General features: G+C 41.3%; 1 protein-coding gene and 1 long non-coding RNA gene across 3 annotated transcripts in view; one reads left to right on the top strand and one right to left on the bottom strand.

The window, feature by feature from the left end:
* Positions 1 to 903: 903 nt before the first annotated feature.
* On the bottom strand, positions 904 to 18016 carry LOC125333441. The gene is made up of 3 exons (XR_007206858.1): positions 17949 to 18016; positions 7604 to 7699; positions 904 to 3088 (listed from the first exon to the last, which is right to left on the bottom strand). It is a non-coding gene; the product is annotated as an uncharacterized LOC125333441 (long non-coding RNA).
* Positions 17307 to 20820, top strand: part of TMEM164 (transmembrane protein 164) — a 37200-nt gene continuing 33686 nt past the window's right edge. The window contains exons 1-2 of one of the 2 annotated variants that reach the window (XM_048319331.1): positions 17307 to 17539; positions 17770 to 18344. In XM_048319331.1, the coding sequence (XP_048175288.1) occupies positions 17898 to 18344 (447 nt within the window). In that variant the 5' untranslated portion in view covers positions 17307 to 17539; positions 17770 to 17897. The remainder of the gene's footprint in view (positions 17540 to 17769; positions 18345 to 20820) is intronic. The other variant, XM_048319330.1, reaches the window with a different exon arrangement.

Here is a 20820-nt window from a genome sequence, read left to right on the forward strand (position 1 = left end):
AGACAAAGTCTGATAGGTTCTCTGAACAAAAAACCTGCAATCAGTTTTGTTCCCCTGATGTACCCAAATATGACTTCTCACTTTGAGTCATTGTGTAGTAAAATGAGCTGCAGCTTGCGAGCACTGAACATATACTTGCATGATATGACTAAATCATTGGTTTAAGCCCTATTCCATGTGTGAAACAGAAACACGTACCTGCTTGCAGACATAGCATTTGTATTTTGCAAAACCATCAGCTTCATTACCTGCTCAGATGTGCGCAGAGGTTAGAGCTACTTTGCTTTCCAGCAGTAATGCCTGACAGTAACACTCTGCCTGCTTAGGCTTCAAGACATCAGAGCAATGAGAGCACACATTTTCTGGTTTTCTCTTTTCCCTGATTCTTTCCTCCAAGTGGGCACTTAGTTATTTACTGATCTTGGGTCAAATCAGCACTCACGGGCAGTTCCATTGAGAGTGGTAGGGCTGCACACTACCCGAAGCCAAAAGAGAATGTAGTTCTCTTACTGTCCAGTTTATGACAAAACTGAAAAGCCCCACCTGAAGCAGGGCCTTAAAAGTATTAGATCACAAATAGGATGCAGTTTGGACCAGGAATTCCTGACTGAAGAGTACACATTTTAAGGAAGGAAAGCAGTATTGACAGATTTCTGCTATGTACCACAATAAATCTAGGGAAAGATGTGGAACTCTAAATTAAATTTTGTTGGTGCCAATAGTTACATGTCTTCTCAGCAGAACAATCAGTAGATCACCATAGAAAACAAAATACCTAAAAACAGACTTCAGAGGAAACTTTGAACAGCCATTGCAAAGAAGACTGAATAGTTAGCACATATTGAAATATGTTCTATGCCGCTTAGAGACATTCAAAAGAAAGAAAATGAAGTGCTATGGAAATGAAATGTTTTATTTAATTTTTCACAAAATCCAGTCTAAAGTGCATAACCACAGCTAACAGTAGTCGGACATACTACAAAGAGTCCATGAGATTAGGATACATCATGGCTAAAAATATGGCTAAAAATTGTCTTCTTTCAGCGTGTTCCATACTCTTCTCACCAGGATCTCTTGAGTCTTACAGTTTCCTTTAAAGGAGTCATAACATTTTAAATACGGTGCCCTAATTTATTATGAAACCGTTTGGGGAATTCATTAGAGAAAAGACTAGACTTCAGTGAGGACCTTGACCTCGATAGTTTTTCTGTTTACATATGTGATGGCAGAAGTTTTTGACAGGAACAGCAAGGTCAGCTCCTGATACTTTTTTCCGCAATTATTTTTTTCCATTTAGAGCCTAGATAGAAAAAGAAATTACTTGTTCCCCTTAACTTTGTTCAGATTTTTCATTTGAGCTCAATTTTTATAAAAATACGATACTCTTTTTAAAAAAGTAGCAGTAGTCCTAAGCACGTATGTTTGTGGGCTGGGTGCTGCTTCAGCTGCATTTCTGAGGAACATGGAACAGGGAAGAACAACCAATATCCTCTGTGGTGCTCCTGTACATGTTGTTCTCACAGAGAGCATTTGCATGTGCACGTATTCCTCTGGATTTGCACAATGAGAAGTAATGTCGGTAAGGTTAGAATGACTCAATTTACTGTTTATCTGTTTGTAGCCATTCCTGTAAGCCTAGGGGGCAAATACACATCAGTAGATTGCGTGAAGGACAGACATCATCTTGTGTCCAAACCATATTTTGGTGCAGAAAGGAGTACTAAACTCATTTTAGAGTAACTGGCTTCCTGTATAACAATTCACCTATTACACAAAGATTAAATGGTGTGTTTCTTCAGGTTTTGATAGTTTATTTCTTAAAGCAAAAAACCAAATCAACACATAGTCCTTAACACTGACAGACAGAACTCTTTTCTATACTTAATAATATAAAAACACAGCTGAGAGAAATTCCTAAAACTTATTTGGCGATAGACTGGCAATCTGCTTATATGCAAGCCTTATAAAGTCATCTTGTTATTGTGAACTGTGTTGTGTGATTTTTGGAACATCTGTTTCTATGGTTGTAAATGCCTATAAAAATCAGTACAAACTAATCCTGCTTTCATCAGATATACTTTCTTTTTGTTTCAGAGATTGCTGTGCCCGGAGGGTAAAATTATGGAGTCACAACAGAGAACTCTAGCCCAAGGACAGAAGTATTGCATATGCTTTAAAGCAAGTAGGTAGCCTTCAAGTACTAAAAATATTCTGGGCATCCTGTCTCAATTCCAGCAAGCCGCCAGTCTGCCCTGACTTGCTCCAGGAGTTCTGCTTCAGCTTGTTCCTGAGCTTGTAAGGGAGTCCTTCTACGACAGACTTGCAGCTTCCATTCTTTCATGATTTATGAGACACTGCACCTCTAAAAATCTCATTTACCCAGCTTGTCAAAAAGTCGGGATTTAGCTGGAATTCAAATTATATTCTTTTAATTCTGTCTTTGTGGCAAAGCTTCGAGTCATACCTTGTTTTTTCTAGCACAACCCCTTTCTTCAGAGGCTGATAGATCACTGCACTGTTTCCCATCAGCCCAACACAGTTACTTCCATAGCACTGTGGAACATTGAAAAAGGAACACAAATTCCAGGAGAAATGTCTTTTAAAATGTTATTTATGGACAGTTTGCAGTAGTGGTACAGACCTCTTCAGCAATTTCGACTATTACACTGAACAGTGTAGGAAACGTATATGATTATTTTTCAGCTGGTCACCTTTTTCAGACCCTTTAGGAGTCACCACAAAACATTCCCCACATATACTTTTACCTCTCCCATCCACTTAGGTCTGTATAAGCTCTTGCTTACATGAACAAAGATGCCAGAATAACAAGTTCCTACATTTTTAATAGCATTTTTCAGTCAACAGGTCAACATTTCCTTTTCACAGTAACTTCATTGCCAAAATCTTTTGGGTCTAAATTGATCTGTTTCCATTCATAATATTTGTAGAACACAAAACATTTGTGCAAGAAAAAAACAGAAATGTCATATAAAGATGGGAAATGCAGCTTAATGTAAAAAAAAGTATTTGAAATCTTACCTTAAAAAGTGCTTCCTGTGAGATGAAGGATTTGACTCAGCACTCAGACCTGTAAAGTAAAAGCATTTTTAATGAAGAGTCCAGGTGAAAGTCAGTCTATAATGCTGTGGTAAAGTTAACAAACAAACTCTTAAATGCTTGCGCTTGTAACATTGACTTCCCTTTTAGCATCCAAACAGAAGAGAATTCTACTTGCACAATCAGTTTGTCATATCAGTGGCTGCTACCTACTTGTACATGTTGTTCCTCAGGTTTACAATTAACATCATGTATGCAAGAAATATTAATGGAATATGCTTCATTTACACAATACTTCTAATGACTGTGCTTTTGTTTCTGTCAGTAGTTCTACTACAGGTTAATTCCTGGAGTCAGTTATTTAATGTATTCACATGACACGATATATGGAAATTGTTTGCAAAAAATACTTGTTGTTGTAGTAGCTACAGAAGAAGTAAATGCTTGTGAATGAAGCCGAGTTCTGAAATTCACAGGCCCTGGGGCTGGGAAGGGGAATGGTTGCATTGTAAGGTGTTCTCTGCCCCTGCTACTCTGGTACTCAGAGTCCAACACTGCCCAAAAGCAGACCTCCCTGTTATCTGCCATGATATCTGGCTCCACAGGCCAGCCCAGGTATCAGTATCAGACAGCTGACAAGTACCCTGATAACAGTTTCTTCTTGTTCAGATGAATAGTATCATTTACAGACCTATTTTCTTACCGGACAATGATACTTAAGAAAGATGATGCTAGGGAATTTCAGCTTTAGCCTGTGCTACCTAGATAATTTAACTCCTTCATTGGTATTCAATGGAAGCATCCTCGCATGAAAGACTTGTAGCAGCTTGAGAAAATGAGAAGGCAGTGCAAAAATAGGCAGGGTAACAAAAGGTACATTATATCCACTGGACAAGCAGCCTGAGCAACTCCATCTCTTTCCAAGTTTTAGAATATTATTTTTCATTACTTCATCCACCTGTATTATCAGACCTAACAAGAGATGCCTTGCTTATCTCCTCATTATCAAGGATACAAACAGCACTAGGGCTGGTTTTCCTTTAGATGTTATTGATTAGCATTGACAGTAACACCCTTCAGGAGAAAAGGAAGGAGCAGCCCAAGTGTCAGCCCAGGACACCAGAGCACAGCAGTGGCAGCACCTTTTCTCCTCTCATGCACAAGTGAGGGTCAGTTCTGCCTGCAGAGGCTGCTCAGCAAACAGGTCATGTGCAGAGTGTGTAGCACAGGACCAGTGCTAGTTCTCAGAATTTAAAGAGTTGCTTAAAGCAAAGCAGTTACTTCTGTCTTTCTAAGAGGTTTTCACACTGGACTTATGCATGTTATGGTAAGATCTGAACTCCCCAAATACAAGCTACATGTTGGGCTGGCATAGTAAGTTCATTCCTTCTTATAAGCACACTTCTCATATTATAAGGAATTCTATAATTTGGAGACAAAGCACATAATAGAACATAATTTCACTCTTTCCCCTTTTTATCTCTGCTGTCTATCAAAGTCTGTTTTATGCTGAGCATTTGACACAAACCTGCTGTGTCTGGAGAATTAAATGTTACACTGATGTTCACTTCCCTTCCCAGAAATGGCTGGCCACAGGAGAAAAGGCCTTTAGACTGAAATATTGCTGTGCAGAGTAAACCAGAATTCCTACGAGCAGCAGAGCTGACAAAACCTTCCAGGTTTTTCATAGACTTGAATCCCTAGCTCTTTTTCTTCCATGTATTCCCTGTTTCATAAGGATAACTTCTCATTGCTCAACTAATGCTGTTACTATAAAAGATCATTCAACATTATTCACCATTTCCATGCTAAACCAGGTTGCCATGTGACTGCACATGAAAATCCTGTGTGTCTACAACTTTGACCCAATATCAAATTCTTATCAAAAAAGCAAATTTATAAGGTGAGACGCCCTTTCCTCATAGAGCTTTCATTGTCAAGACTTGAGTCTGTCCTAGTTATCCTGTGAAAGCAGCTTTGTCCAATGCCTCAGGTAGGAATTTCAGATAACAAAACTCACCAACTTGTTCAAGTTTACTCACAAAATTAGATTTGTAAGCAATGCTACTTTTTCATCCTTCTCCGTATTTTGTATAATAATCTCAAATGTTACACACTTTCATACTCTTCTGCAAAGTGCTACAACAGCACTTGAAGTGCATGGAGTCCTTGCAGTGCAAATGAAGCACTACAGACAGAAATTACACCCTAATTTCTAAGCATCTCCTTTTACTTTTGCTACTCATTTAATGCTAAAACTATAAATTAATTTCTGAGACTTGTTTCCAGTTTTCACTTTTTTTTACATAGCAAACCCAGCAAATGCTCAATGCTCAATGGAATTTCCATTACCTTACATCCCATGCACAAAATTTAGGACCTTTCAGAATTTATCTTGCAAATAGACATAATTATCTGGGGAAGTTATCACACAAAGCAAAGGAACAAGAATAGGTATTTCCACAGAAAAAAAGACTCCATGAGAACTGCAACAGGCATTTAATGAGCTTCCACTGACTTCAGCAGCACAGGGCTCTGTGCTTACTTGGAGGGAATCAATTTAGATGACTGAAATATTGTGAAATTAATCTCCAATATGACCCCACTGACTTCTCTGGTGCTACACTGGGCACAAGGCTGGCTCACATGCTATAAAAAGTGTTGGCATAAGCACAAGGGAGTTCAGTAAAAATGTTAGAGGATTTGTGATGAACAGGAGGCTTAAACAGTTTTAAACCAACAACGCAAGATTTAACTTTAGACTTATTATTTTTCCGTGGTGTAACTTAATGGCAATTCCTGCTAATACTGGATTAAAAAGTTTAAAATAAGCCATAATAAGCCATATTCAATATCACAGAAGGTCTACAGTAATAATACCAATTAAGCCTAATAACGATCTTAGTCTGTAGGTCTAAGACATTCCCCTGGGTGTTATGTGATACTTCAGCCAAATACTGAAATGTCCCATTCAGGCAAATAAATAGTTTTAGCAAATCAAGCATAAAATGCCTGCCACTAACCCAAAATAATGATAAATAAATGCGGTCAGGTTTTTATCTCATGATCAACATATTCCCAGAAGGATTACTGCTTTTTTTCCCCACAGGCCAGGTGAGGAAATGGAACAAGGATGTGTAATATTCAATGACATCATGGTTTTTAGGCCTGTCTGAAGACAGAATTGGTGCAAATCCATCTGGAGCTGGTAAGAGGGCTTTCTGAGAGTTATTATTCATGGTATCTCAAAGCAAACTGCCCCATTTGCAGAGAAGCTATGAACCCCCTCCTCCTCCTTTCCCTAACACACCTTTTAAGATTCAGAGAAGAGAGGAAGGGGTAAGAATTACATTTCAGGAATTAAATTTCAGAATCTGCTAGAGAATTTTACATCATTGGTTCTACAAACTTTAGACTACTACACTCCTTACAATTTAGCCAAAATATTTCAGATTATTCAGGCCATTCAATATCCAAAAATGCATTGTGGGAGCCTCTTGCTTCTGCTAACAGGCAGATGTATTGGGGTGGCTGTGGAGCATTACTCAGGCAAACTCAAGAGTTTGATTACTTATTTTATTTTGCTTATTTTGATATTGTATTGACTCAACTTGAATCTACACCACAGGTCTCAAATTGCTAGTGAGTTTCCTCATTTTATTTTCAGATTATCTTCCCTTGAACTGCTCTGCCTTTGTAGTATGGCAGTGACCAATGGCACAGGTAATCTCCACTTCTTTGCTAAAAATCACCTGCTTCCAAGAAAGGGAAGGACGGCTGTTTAATAGCAGTAACCACTCCAGTTCTGGAAGCCTGACTTTTCCTCCGAGGCGCAAACCAGGCTAAAGCCAAGCAGGACCAGGGCTGCCACCTGCTGTGCAAGTTTAATTTTTGTTCTCCATTTCAAAAGCGAGTAATTTTGTAACAAAAGGTAAATTGAAGGATGTGGATGTCTAGCCTGATTTCCTTCATTAAATTATCCTCTAGAGGAGAGGAATTTGACACGTGGCAATAGGGAAAATAACGTCTTGAAGCACAGGCGTGTTCACTAGTGCACACTCATAGGGTCTGCAGGCAAGATCACAGGGGTAGGTGCCTCACCTGAGAAGGTCACACACACCTGCTCTGTGACCTTAGTTCATGTGGGTACTGTCTACATGTGTACAACCCAATGTACTTCAACGTCTACAAAAGAAATATCTCAAAATACCAACTCCTGGGGACATTTGAACTATTTGATACAGCATGTGAATGAATGCATAAGAACTATCTGCAACCCTACAGATAATACAAACTTTCTGCTAAATGTTCACCAAATTGCACTTGTCTTCTTGACTGATGCTCTCTTTCCTGTTGGTTTGGGCTTTGTTTTGTTTTTTTTAAAGAAAAGCAGATTTTATATAGATACCAAGTATTTTTAAAATATCCTTGTTTCACTTACATCATTTGCAGATCAGAGAATCTCACTGCACTACAGAAATAGGAGAAGGCCTGCACTAGTATTGTGGTGAAGACTTTAAAGAATCTTTTAATGAGAAAACTGTACCTTATTCTGCTTGTGTGGCTGAACCTCTAGAATTTTCTTTGCTTATCTAGTGGCCATTTGTGCTTTTTGGACTTAATATAACAGCAGCAAGCAGATCTGAAAAACAGGAATAACATGAAATGTTTCAAGCTGGAATATAAGGATTTTTGTTCTTCTTTCCCCCTTCTTTGTATAATTTTTTCAATGACATGCTCCTGGAGCTCCTTTGAGCTTATGTGCCCACACTACAGTTTCAGCTTATCCCCTTTTCTCTGCTTTTAGTAAAGAAGGCTTTATAGAAATAATTTGGGCACATTTGTTCACCATTACTTAGAGTTCTAAACAGAAAAATCTGTTGCTGAGCACATATCATCTGCTGGGTAACAACCTGTACTGAGTACCATAGCACTGACCTCCCATCTGGGCAAGAAGGTATTGTGTCAGGGTTGGGACTGTGGAAGAAGTCTTCCCAGTAATCAGCCAGAGGAGAAAACTCAGCCCCCAGCTCTGAAGCATGTGAATACCATCAGCCAAGCTGTGAAAACACTCACATGTACACAAGCCATGAATCCTGATAAATATAGAAAGTTCTGTGGTAAATATTTTTAAGATTTATGAAAAAGTCTAAGAGGGGCTGAGCTATCTGTAAATCACAGACCTGAAAAATGTTTGCATCCCCTGTTCTATTACTGGAAACTGTTAGCAACCATCCACTGATGTGGGATGAATAAAGGAGCCAATGACTACATGATTCATCTGGATACCAAGATGAGAACATAAGCTGAGATATTAAATCTGCACGAGATACACATTTTCTTATTTCCTTCAAACACTGCACTACGTTGGCCTCAGCAAATAATACAGCCCTCCCTGCCCCCCTTATATTTAAGCACCACCTCCTTTACAAAAAATGCAATCCTTACATATTTCAAGAAAACTTAGTTCAAGTTATTGATCAGTAAATTTCAGTCCAGTGATTGCTGCAGTTTAGAGCTAGTTCCTTTCTACCCATCTCATCTGAGAACTACAAAACCTATTTCACTCTTTCAGCTCTAACATGAGAACAGAATTCCTGCCTTCCTTCCTGCAATTGCTGACACCTTTTCCCAACCTCTGTTCTATCAAAATACTTTGTGTGCCTAGGCTCCTGCCAAGCTCTCAGTGACCACATGGCCATCATCCCTTTTGCAGAAAGAGGCACATATTCTTGGAATTTAAAATAAATCTCCCTTACAGAAGAGTATTGTGTCTCATTCAGGTGCAGCATGTATTGTTAGAATAAAACTAGTTCAATTCATAGAATAATAGAAACATAGAATCATAGAATGGCCAGGGTTGGAATCTTACTCCTTCCACTAGACCAGACTGCTCCATCCTCACAGGAAGAATTTCTACCTAATATCTAATCTAAACCAGTGCTTTATCAATTTAAAGCCCTTCTTCCTTGTCCTGTCACTCCATGCCCTTGTCAAAACTCCCTCTCCACCTCTCTTGGAGCACCTTTAGGCATTGAAAGGTGCTCTAAGGCCTCCCTGGAGCCTTCTCTTCTTCAGCCTGAACGGTCCCAACTCTCTCAGCCAGATTAATAATAGTAATTGTTACTATTTCATTTCCTCTGTGTAGAAAAGTAGTCATAGCAACATTCTCAAGGGGTAATACAACAAAACTTGTACTGCTACTGAAAGTAAAGTGTGTGTGGGGGGGTTATTTTATTAGTTAGCGTTGGAATGAGAATTTCAGGGGGTGACCAACCACCAGAGGGCTCGCGGCTCCTCCCAGGCTGTACAACGAAATGGTTAAATAAACCTTCTATCACAAAGCACTTAAACATGACCTGTATCCCGTGTGAGGCTCCTACTCTTTGTGAAATGCAGTAGCTTGCACAGAAAACATGCCAGTATACTAATTTTTTCTGCAATAACTCATTAAGACACACTAGGACATGCCTCACCATGGTCCTTACCACGGGCTGCAGGGGAATTTCTGCTCCAGCACCTCCTTCTTCACTGACCTTGGTGTCTGCAGCTGTTTCTCTCACATATTCTCACTCCTTTCTTCCACTGCAGTTGCACGGGGGTTATTTCCCCTTCTGAAATCTGTTATCCCAGAGCTGTTGTCTCCGTTGCTGCTGGGCACAGCCTTGTCCAGCAGCAGGTCTGTGCTGGAGCCAGCCAGCCTTGGCTCTGTTGGACATCAGGGAAGCTTCTGGCAGCTTCAGAAACCACCCCTGTAGCCCCCTCGGCTACCAAAACCTTGCCATACAAAGGTATAAGAGCAGCCTTTTGGTATTTTAAAGCATCTAATTTCATGGGTTATGTTCACAGAAATGTTCAAATGTGTGACTGATATCTGTGCATGCTAATAAATGATGGGAGGGTCTAACAGAACCCAGGTTTGGCTCAGAAATCTTTGTGGAAAATGGACACTGCTTGATCACTGAGGTATCCAACACCTCCTTCCCAAATATCACAAGACATAGAAATACACAGTGATAACACAATTATACGACATAATAGACCTGATCACATAATATTCCATGATAGAATGAAATGACACAAATTCCATACAACTTAATTAACCAGAGATTACATCATGTCATAGTTCTCCTTCCCACCTTTTGTGTTGTTTCTGAGACTGGCATTACATTTGTTTTACATTATGTTAAATATAGCAGTCCCCTGACTTTGAACACCAAATGTCACTGTGGTATTAATAACAAAGTCAAATTCCACACAGAAGGTTAGGGATGACACAGTGTTCTGAATCTCTCAGGTTGAGGTTCACAAGCAGTGACAGTGTCTCATCATCTGAAGTTAATTCTTAGTTTTAAAACTAAGAACTCAGTTGTAGCCAAAAGGGTTTTCAGTAAGTCATCATGGATGTCAGTGTGCTCAATAAACTATAGCAAAACAGAACAAAAATAGAAAGCACACGTTCTTCTCTCTGCATATCTATGTAGATGTAGAGTGTGCCTCCTACGTATACCAGTCACAGCTTAAATCAACTCAACAAACAATTAGAGACTGAGAAAAGTGCTGTTAAGGCTCAGCTTCCAAGAGAAAGAGTTTGGATGGTTCTTTGTAAAATGCCTTTTATTATACTTAGCAATAATATGGGGCTAGTACTGGACATGAAACAAAGCAAATACCTTGAAAACTGAAGAATGGCTAAACAACACAGGACACAAACACAAAAGGGAGTGCTCTGAGGCATAAATGTTTGGTTGCTGATGTGTGAAAAGAGCAGTCATCTTTTTGTTAGTTCTCAAAATACTTCAAATTTAAGGAGAACATCTGGATGGAAACTTTAATTTTCTTAAGAACTCATGTGTTTTTTAGCAGATCCATTTTTTCCACACTCAACAAAAATATTTTTCCCCAAGCTCTAAACAACTTCAGAGAATGTGTTTACTCAGTATATGAAACTACAAAGAAATATTCCCATTTTTCAGTTTCCTCCTCCACCCATATTGCAGACTGACTGTACTGTTTGACCTCTTAATTTCAACACAAGCAAAGTAATCAGTGTGCAGATAAACTGTCAACTATGATTGTCTCAGGGCAAACTTTGCTCATTCATGGTAGTTCTGTAGTTTCCCCTGATTTTACCATCACCCGGTTTTTGTGTCTATTAATACGGCAGCATTTTATGTATGGGAAAAACTAAGTCAAATAGTGCAAACGTGACAGAAATGTGAATCAGTGAGAAGCTGGTTCATGCAGTTGTCATCTAGCAAGTTTCTGTTGGTGCTTTATATTATTTTCAGTCCATCAGGTTAAAAAACATGACAATGTGATACGCTTTTTAAACTTCTATTTTGAATGTTTCTAGTTGACATTTACTTATTTTTTGGTATTGTCTAGCATATGTTCTAGCTAAATTAGCTGACGGGGAGAGATATGATAAATGCAACGGCCTTTCATCTTTCTCTCAAGAAAATTCCTTGAGAGGAAATCAGCAATTACACTACCACAAGCCTTTCTTTAAATTCATAAAAAATGCATGTGAGCAACTGATTCAATAGAAAGAAGTCAGAATAACTGATGGAAGAATCTCTATGAACCTAGATTTGTAGCAAGAAGAAAAAAACCAACAAAACAGAAAAAATAAAAACCAACAAAGCCACCCTGTAGGGAGTGGCCTGCTGTAAGTATTGCAGCCCCTCAGACCACTGAGGTGTCCTGTGTGGCAGCTCGTGGTGATGATCTCCCTGGGGCAGGGACACCTCTCAGAGTGCCCCTCAAGGCTGGGAGAGCCCTTACCCAGTATCTCACATCTGCAGCAAGGTAGGAATGTTTGATGTCACATCTAAACGTGCATTATATGCTCCTGACATGGATCTATACCAGCTACAGCTTCACTATGAGGAGGGCAGCCAGCAGCAAGTGTTTGACTGCCAGCAGACAGTCATAGTCTGTTTCCCACGTTCAAAGCAAGTAATCAGCCCTTGACACAGCCAATAAAGCATTGCTTTTGGTCCCACTGCTTTCACAAGTGATCCTGGGTTTGATTACTTTCTGAAAAGTGGATAAAATGAGAAGAATTTTCTTAAGACTATAAAAGCACTTCAGGAGTTAGTAGAACTCAGCCTGGGGTGTCAAAGCCATCCTAACAACAAAAAACCACATTGAAAATAAGGTCAGAAGAAGGATGTACATGTATAGACTTCTGAAGATTCAACCTCAGTAGGGGAGCAATTGTCCTAATTTGTGAAGGGAAAGTACAGTTGATTTAATTCCTGGGCTACAAGGAATGAAGCAAGAAGACCAAGTGAAAAGTGAAAAGAGGTAGGCTGTAAGTAGGAAGCCAAAGAGACTGTAACTTCTGTTTTGTACAGAAACAGCCCTTCTGGTTTACAAGTGTTGTTGCTTTCTGTATACATGACTTGAATATATCCATGCCCATAGTCTGCAAGTGCTGCCCAGAGGCTGTTCTAAGTCTCATTTTGACTGCTCAAAGCATTTTCAGACTGCAACTCTGTGCCCAGTACTGTTCTTCATAAAACAAAAAATTACAAGCAAGGAAGACCTGTGAATATTGTTATTCATCAGAAACATTGCAGAACTTAAAATATAATTTGCCTCATTGCTCATTTAGCTTGTGGGTTTTTGTTGTTTTGGGTTTTTTTGTAATACCTCCTATACAAGGGCATGAAGTATCTAGTACACCTACAGGTGTAACTACATACTGATGTGTACAATCACATTTCTAAAGTACAGCAGCAGAGCTTGGTGCTGAGGAAAGGTCTCAATCTATATAATTAAATTCAAAGTATTTGAGGACAGGCTTAAGCTAAGCATGTGCTTAAATGCTCTTTTAAATAGGAATTAAGGTCTTTTAGTCCTGCTTTGAAGTCCAACTTGTGATGCTTGTTGATGATATCTACCACATGCAAGATTTCAGGCCTTGCCTTTACTTTCAGACTCACTTAAGATGGAATTTGCAAATGATACATTAGGGAGAGACAAGATGCAGAGTTTTATTTTCCAGAGAGAGCATAAGCTGCCTTTAAATTTCAGGGAGCAGCAAGAGTGGGGCTGCACCACGGAGGCAGTGATCAGGAGCCAGTGCCCATGCAGGGGCACTGACTGGAACAAGGGCTCTTCCCAGAGCATCCAGCCAGGCCAGGAGAACAGGGCTGTAATGGTGACAGGGTCTATAAGAGTCCAGTGATCATTAGGAAAATGAGGGGGGACAAGCCAGGTCCGAGGTCAGTCCAGGAAGCCCAGTCAACAAGTCAGGAACAGCAAAGGCCAGAGCTGAGGACAGAGTCTGCCTAAAGCCCAGCCTGGGGGAGGACTGGGGCTCTGGGTGGTAAAGGACTCCTGGTATGCCCAGGGCCTGGCATTTCTTCATGGATTAACATTAGATTGCAACATTTTTATATTTAAAGAAGCCACTGATGGAAAAATAAATCTCATGCTAGGTGCAAGAACAAGCCTCAGGCTCTTGTGCAAACATTTTAGTTGCAGGAATTTATTGCTTTTAGGGAACCATTGCTATTGACACAGGAGAAACGTATGTTTACATTGGGTCTTAAAAAGATCCTAACTTCCTTAGACAAAGGATGAGAAGAAATGGTTAATAAACAGAAAAGAGCAATTGCTTAGCGTTCAGTCAATAATACTAAATTGTTATTCACAGACTTCAGAGTGCTTTTCAAAGAAACTGAAGAAACTCAGAGAGAAGGAAGGAACTGTGCCTAAGACATCCAGCAGATCGAGATCAGAGAACCAGATCTTTTGGATTTATATTGGATCATATAAGTCTTGGATATTGGATCATTGTAAGTCTGAGCATGAATGATCCATACTGTGTTGTTGCAAAGAAGTATCAGTTGTACCAGGATATTAAATTTTATATCAACTGTGTTCCTTCTTTCTAATGAGTGGAAAAATCACAGCAAGACAAGAAATCAGCAGGTCACCTCACCCATTGCCACAACCCAAAGTAGGATCAAATAGATCAGCAAAGTGCTCCAGGTTACACCTAACTCTGGAATTATAAAGTTAATCAGCTTCCTCATACACTCAACCAGAGAGCCCCAGAAAAACTAATGCTGGCATAAGTCAGTGAGACAGAAAATTAGTAGCAAGGGGTGGAGAAAGCAAAGATGATTTATACCAGTATAATGTGTTGAACTATGATGCAACTTGATATTACTGAACATCTTCTGTATTTTTTACTTTAAAGTTATTATTTATTTTAAATGTTTCCTGAACGGTCAAAAATATTTTGAAATGTAATTCTGTGTACTCCCCCCAGCTTTGCATCACCTGCAAAATTAATAAGAATTTTCTCTGTTCCATTATTTACATTGTTAATAACAAAAAGACCCAGACTGAAGACAGGCTCTAGAAAACCAGCAATGTATCCTTTCTTTTTGTCAGTGAACTATTGCTTGCTATGAACTACTCCTTGCTTTGCAGTCAGTTTTGTACAGACCTTGTAATACATTTATCCAGACTGCATTTCTTTAACTTTTTAAAGGAAATGTCATGTAAGTGTCATAAACATAATCAAGCTGACAACAGGCTCTGTCCTATCCATAAGGCCTGTTCCCTACTGGAGGAGAAAATCAAGTTATCTGGTGTGATTTATTTTTGACAGATCCATGTTGACTGAAGTTGTTCTCTGGTTATCATCTAGGTGCTAATAATAGTTTGTGAGGTTTATTTGTTCCAGGATTTTTTCATGAATTTAAGTTAGTAACGCTTAAATTGAGCTGTATTTCTCTGGCTCCACCCCCTCTCTGATAACAGCAATTTACAGTTGCCTCTTCCATTTTTCCAGCATCTCATTCACCTTTTTAATTCTTCAACTGTCTTTCAATCATGTTCACTAGACTCAAACTGTTTGAAAACATTTGGTTCATCTGAGTGCTCCTTATCTGTTCTTTACCTGCTCTGGGCTGAGATGATTTTGTTCTCAGCATCACCAGTGCCAACTATCTGCTTGTGCATGATCGTTTTTGTAAGTCTAATACAACAGAGGCACCAATCCCTTTAGCTTTCTTCATAATTTGTTGATAGATTTTCTTCTCTGTTGAATAGGGGGTTAATAATTTCTCTATATCCTTCTTAGTACAAATATATGTAAAGAGCAGTTTTTATCTGGTAGCTCTTGACAGTTCAGTGGTTTTGCAGCAATACTTTTTAAAGTATTTCTTTCTTATTCTTAGTTATTTGACCCATCTTCCTTTGTATTTTTTTCATGTGCTTAAGGTCAATAGAGACCTCATGATGTGGCCAAGCTAAGCTTACTGCTATTTCTGTTCTACTCACAATTGGGATAAATGGCCCTTTGAATTATTTTCTAAAGCATAATTCCTTTTCTTAACTCCTTTCTTAGACTTCCCTCCTATGAGATCTTAACTACTGATTGCTTAAATCTTTAGCTTTCATGACATCTGTCTTTATTTAACTGATGTCTTTCCTTCCTCTTCAATGGACAACAAGCTGTCATTTTGCAAATGCTCTTTTTTTTTGTGAGCAAAATACTGCCCACTTTTATGTGTTCAGCCAGTTATTCTTCACTGGCAGTCTCTAAAAAAACCACAACAACTCCAAACCACCCAACCAAGTCCTCATATTCTTGAGGGTAGGCCATATCCTAAAGAAATCACTACACCTGAAATATCAGCACCTTACAATGAACTGCTGTTCTAATGGAAAGGGTTTTTCACTTCACCAAAGATAAGCTCAGGAAAGAAGTCAGAGAAAACAGACCCCAGACACTGCCAAAGGTGAGAGACTGAAATGCAGAGACAAGGTATAAAACTGCCTGAGATTGCTTCTAGCAGTAGTAGCTGTCCTCTTGTATGTGACTGAGGGAGTGGAAGGAGATGGATCTGTTCCAGGTTGTTCATGGCAGCAGGTACACCCCAAGAGAAAATACTGTGTGCTTTTTGAGCAGTAATCCTGTGGCTTAGAAACATTGGAAGAAGAAAACTGCCAAATATTGGTGTTAGTGCTGAACTGCTTGTTTTGAGTATTCAGGCTGTGGAGCAGTGTAGTGCAGCAGGTGTTTGTTGCAGGTATGTGTGTGTCCAGTTAATGGGAGAGGCTTTTGCCGGAACTTTGTGCAGCAGGTTTAGATCAACAACAGGTGTTTTAATGAATGAGCAGTGACTGAAACCCCAGCATTTTGTAGAATTCTTATTAAGCTCAAATTATGGAAAAGAGTCCTTGAAGATTTTGGAAAAGCCTGGTGGGACCCCTTCTTTCCCAAAAAGGGAGTAATTTCTTCCACAGCAGAATGACAGTGACATACTGCCTCCAGCTTTACAGACCAGGTGTTGTTGCCCCTATGTCTATATAGAAATCACTTTGACTCAGCCAGTATTGATATCTGACTGGTCTTTTCAAACTTATTTGTGGAACTAAGCTTTTATTTTCAATTAATCAGGCTCAACAGTTTGGCCAGTGATGGTGCTGTCCTAATGCTGTCCTGTGGAGAAAGGAAGCCCTGTAATGATCAGGATGGGGAGAGTGATGTGCTGTTGCGGGTCACATGAAATAAAATCTGTAGGAGACAGCTCTTAGGGGATGTCCTTGGCTCTGATTACCTTGACAATATCCCCTTTCTCTCTGGATCTCCACGGACCTTTGCCTTTGAGACACAGAGTAACATATTTGCAATACAACCTTTTCACAATGTCACAAATCAGGAAGCAAACCTGGACGCTGCTGCACAGGGCTCAGTCTCTCAGTCATGGCAGTAAATCGTCTAAGCACAAAGACAAGTGGGGTCTGCACTCTGTGCAAGGCACTGGGCACACCTGGCTGGAGGCACCTGCCCATGTCCAGACCAGAGCTGGGCTGGAGCCCCGAGCAGGTTTGTCCCTTCCTCGCCAGACCTACCTATATCTGCTGCAATGGCACTTGAAAAACTCGTTTATCGAGTTAAGGTCGCTGCCTATCGGGTCGGCGAACAGGACCGCGCTGACGGGCGTGCAGATCTGTGCCCGGTCCTTGCCGCCCTCCCGGCCGGTGGCACTGAGGGGGCGAACCGCGGGCAGCTGCAATAAGGAGGAAAAAGAGGAGGAAGGGGGGCAGCCGGGCGAAATCCGCGGCAACAGGCGGGAGGGAGCGGCGGACGGGGAGCGCGCACCGCCGAGGGAGCAGCGGCCGCGGCAGCAAAGGGAGGCGGTGGGGAGCGGAGAGAGGCGGGCACAGCCGTGCCGGAGGGAGGAGCGGGCGGCCGGGCGCAGCCAATTCGGGGGATCCGTCCATTTTTCGGCGTGAGTCAGGCACGTCGGTGGGGTGATGCTACGGCGCCGGGCAAGGGCCGGGCCAGCCGCGGGGAGCGGCCCGCTCGCTCGGGCCCGGAGTCTCGGCCGTGCCGGCGCTGCCACTGAGCGGAGCGGTGCTTCCTCCTTCCCGTCCCTCGCCGGGGCTGGCGCCATGGCCGGGGGCGCCGGGCCTGCCGCTCCCTGACACCCGCCCGCCCGCGGAGGTACCGCGCCCGCGCCCGGGGATGCGGGGGATGCGCGGGCGGGGGCTGCGGAGGGCAGCGGGGCGGGCTGAGGCGGCCGGACCCAGCGCTGGCCGGGGGTAAGGGCAGCTCAGGACGGGCAGGAAAGGGAGAGCGGTGGGCGGCAGAGCCGGGCGGGGAGAGGAGGGTCCCGGGGTGGGGGGTCTGGAGTTAGCGGGCTCCGTGCAGCTGAGGCCTCTGCCTCCCCTCAGGCTGCTGCGCGCGGGACTCCTCTGGGCAGCGGAAGGGAAGTGCAGAACTGCCCGTGCCCCGAGCGGAGCTGCCTGCTTCTCCCGGAGCCTGGCACTGAAGGGCTGCAGCGGGAGCGTCTGGGCGTTTCATGCTTCGTCAGCCCGGCAGCATTTTGGCTTTGATTCCGTCTTGCTCCTACCTGTTCCTGGAGAAGAGGCACCGTCCCGCCATGTGTCGCTACAGCCTCCACAACCTCCTGGATTGGATGTATGGCGGGGTGGACCCAAGCTTCGCAGGCAATGGAGGGCCGGAATGCGCCGCCTTTCTCTCCGGCCAGCAGCGCTTGCTGGAGAGTTTGGTCTTCCTCACTGTGGGCATCGTGGAGATCCTCGTGTCCCTGTGGAAGCTCAGACAGCTGCCTGTCCGGGAGCTGGAGAATCTGCTGCAGCAACCCCAGACTAAGCAGGAGAGCCTGGGCAAGAACGTGCTGCTGGTGCTGCTCTGCCTCGTCTTTGGGCTGGAAGTGGGGTTCAAGTTTGCCACCAGGACTGTCATTTACCTCCTGAATCCCTGCCACGTGGTCACCATGATGCAGGTAAGGCTTGTGCAGGGTCACCTGGAAGTTTGCTTTTGTGGTGCACTTGCAAAACATTTGGTTTTGGTTTTTTTTCCCGTAGTCGGTTTGTGGACCAAAAGTGCCTAGCAAAATTACAAATGCCAAGAATTGGTATAAATATTTTAAAACTTGGCTTTTTAGTCAGTTGAATTGAAATCTATCAAAAAACCCAAGTCAGATGAAAAGGTGAAATTGTAGCTATAACTAGTGTCCAAATCTCTGGTTGAAAGTGTGAATAATTAAGGCTTTCTCATCACTTGCCTTTGCCTGATCTTTGCTTCAAGAATAGAAGGTGCTGTTTTCACTGACATCAGTGCTAAAGTTTGCACCAAATCTAATGAAAACAAGATTAATGCAAAACCAGCTATGTAATTTATGTGCAACTTTTTCAAGCAAGTCACTTCTGGGGGTGTGATTGTATTTTGTGAAGGTGTTGGAGAAACAAATTACTCATTGTGCAGATAATGTTGGTTTACCTTTCTAATTTTAGAGGCTGAACAGTATAGAAACAGGTGTTACCTGTTTCTCATACATGGGGTGAACAAACTGTTGTGGCCTAATATGTGTGGATAAACCATGTCATTTAATGACTTGTGGCATGGTTGTTGATGTGTAATAATGTGCAGTGTGTGTAGATTTCAAAATAATTATACATAGACAAACAGTTATTGAACGGGGCTATCTAAAGCTTATAAGTTGTCTTTGTTAATAGTACTATGCATGTACTTAACTATCAGTTTCACTGAGCTTGGTAAGGAGTGTGGGAGATGTCAAAAATATTATTATTCTGCTAATTTTGTACCCTCAACACTGAATAGCTTAAAAAATTTAAGGTCAAGAATTAATCGAAGAATATCAAAAAGGCTTTCATGAAACTTGCCATGATAGCAATGTCTGTCTAAGATGAAAATCAAATCAGTGCTATTCTGGGTCTCCCATTGCAGCATGTGAGGTTATCTGGGCTGAATCACATCAAGGCAGTTCTTGGATTCACACCTGGAGAGCATTTCCTAAAAGGAAGGGAAACATCCTTTCTGGTTGTACCAGTGGTTTGAGGGAGCTGGGTTTTATTTCAAGGGTGGGTGGGGAAACAAGCTGCAACAGCAATATTCAAGACCTTTACAGCAATTAATTTACAGTTCCAGAAATTAATTAGTAGGTTATGTAAATTCCTAGGCCGTGATGCCGTGTTTGCTCAGTAGTTTACACCACAGGACTCTTCCTTCTCGTGAAGCGATAAGGATTGCTGTGTGATCAGTCAGTCAGTATTGGGAGTGAAGTTATGCAAGAACTATGTAGAAATAATTAAAATAAAATAGTACAGTTACATTCCACTTCTAGGCAATACTCAAATTAACTGAGAAATGTTTCTGTTAATTCTCTGGAAAGGAGGTGAGGATATATTAACAGTTGGATTTGAAAGCCTAGTTGCCTTTATGTTATGATGTTAACGATAAGTATTCAGCTAAATGCTTACACAAAGCTGGGGGAGCTAGTTCTGTTCACCTCTTTCAACAATGGCCCCTGAAAGGGAGATGGAGACTTAAGCTTTGTAGTCAGGCATTGCCATTTCTGAATCTATTTTTGACTAATTGTGAAGTTTTTCTAAAAATAATCCTATGTTAATTACTCATTAGAAATGGTGTTCCAGCATTTATGAAATTGCGAAGGTGGGCATATCAGCAAAATGTAGAAGTCCTGCCCCTTCATCCTCAAAAAGATGTATTATAAGTAGGCCTGGGCTTAATATAGAGAAAGAGAATAATGGCAAAATCAACGTCTTTCAGCAGAGAAAAAGGATTAGATACAAAGTCAATGATCTCCACCAGCAGACAAGTAATACATAGTTGGAATCTTGAAAACATTGTTTTTCTAGCCTGAATTTGCTGAGGGTAACAGATTTGTAAGATGAAATACATGAAAATATAGTTTGTCCTTCACTTCTGTTCTTGCAGCAGTTTGTACATAATCCTGCTGCTGTGTCTAAATAATAGAAGGAACAAAGTAGAAGGTGAAGAGATGAAACATGCTGCAAGAATCAAGATCACTTCAAAGGGAAGCCAACAGTAGTTGTTGGTAAAGGTCTCTTCTTTCACTCTACTTCTGTTTTCATTTTCTTCAGCTGAGGCTGTTTCACCTCAGCAACAAAGACTGGGCTCTGAGCCAAAAATACTTGGAACTGAAAATTATCCTTCAGATTTTCTTTGCATAAAAGCAAAAGTCCTGCTCTTAAAGGACCTAAGACTGAAATGAGATCAAAGTAAAATGGAAGTTAGATGTGTGTGCATTTGGGCAGGCAAAACTGTGTAATGTAATGGCTACTGAGTTTTACAAGTGAGTCTGTTTTGACCCGGTGCACCTAATTTCTGCCTATCATGCCAACCTGTGTTCAAGTCTTTTCATAAACTAGTTTAGATGCGTCACTGCAAGGATGAAGTGTTGATCAAGTGAATGT

This window comes from Corvus hawaiiensis, chromosome 14, assembly GCF_020740725.1.
Source record: "Corvus hawaiiensis isolate bCorHaw1 chromosome 14, bCorHaw1.pri.cur, whole genome shotgun sequence".
In the NCBI taxonomy this organism is placed as follows: domain Eukaryota; kingdom Metazoa; phylum Chordata; class Aves; order Passeriformes; family Corvidae; genus Corvus; species Corvus hawaiiensis.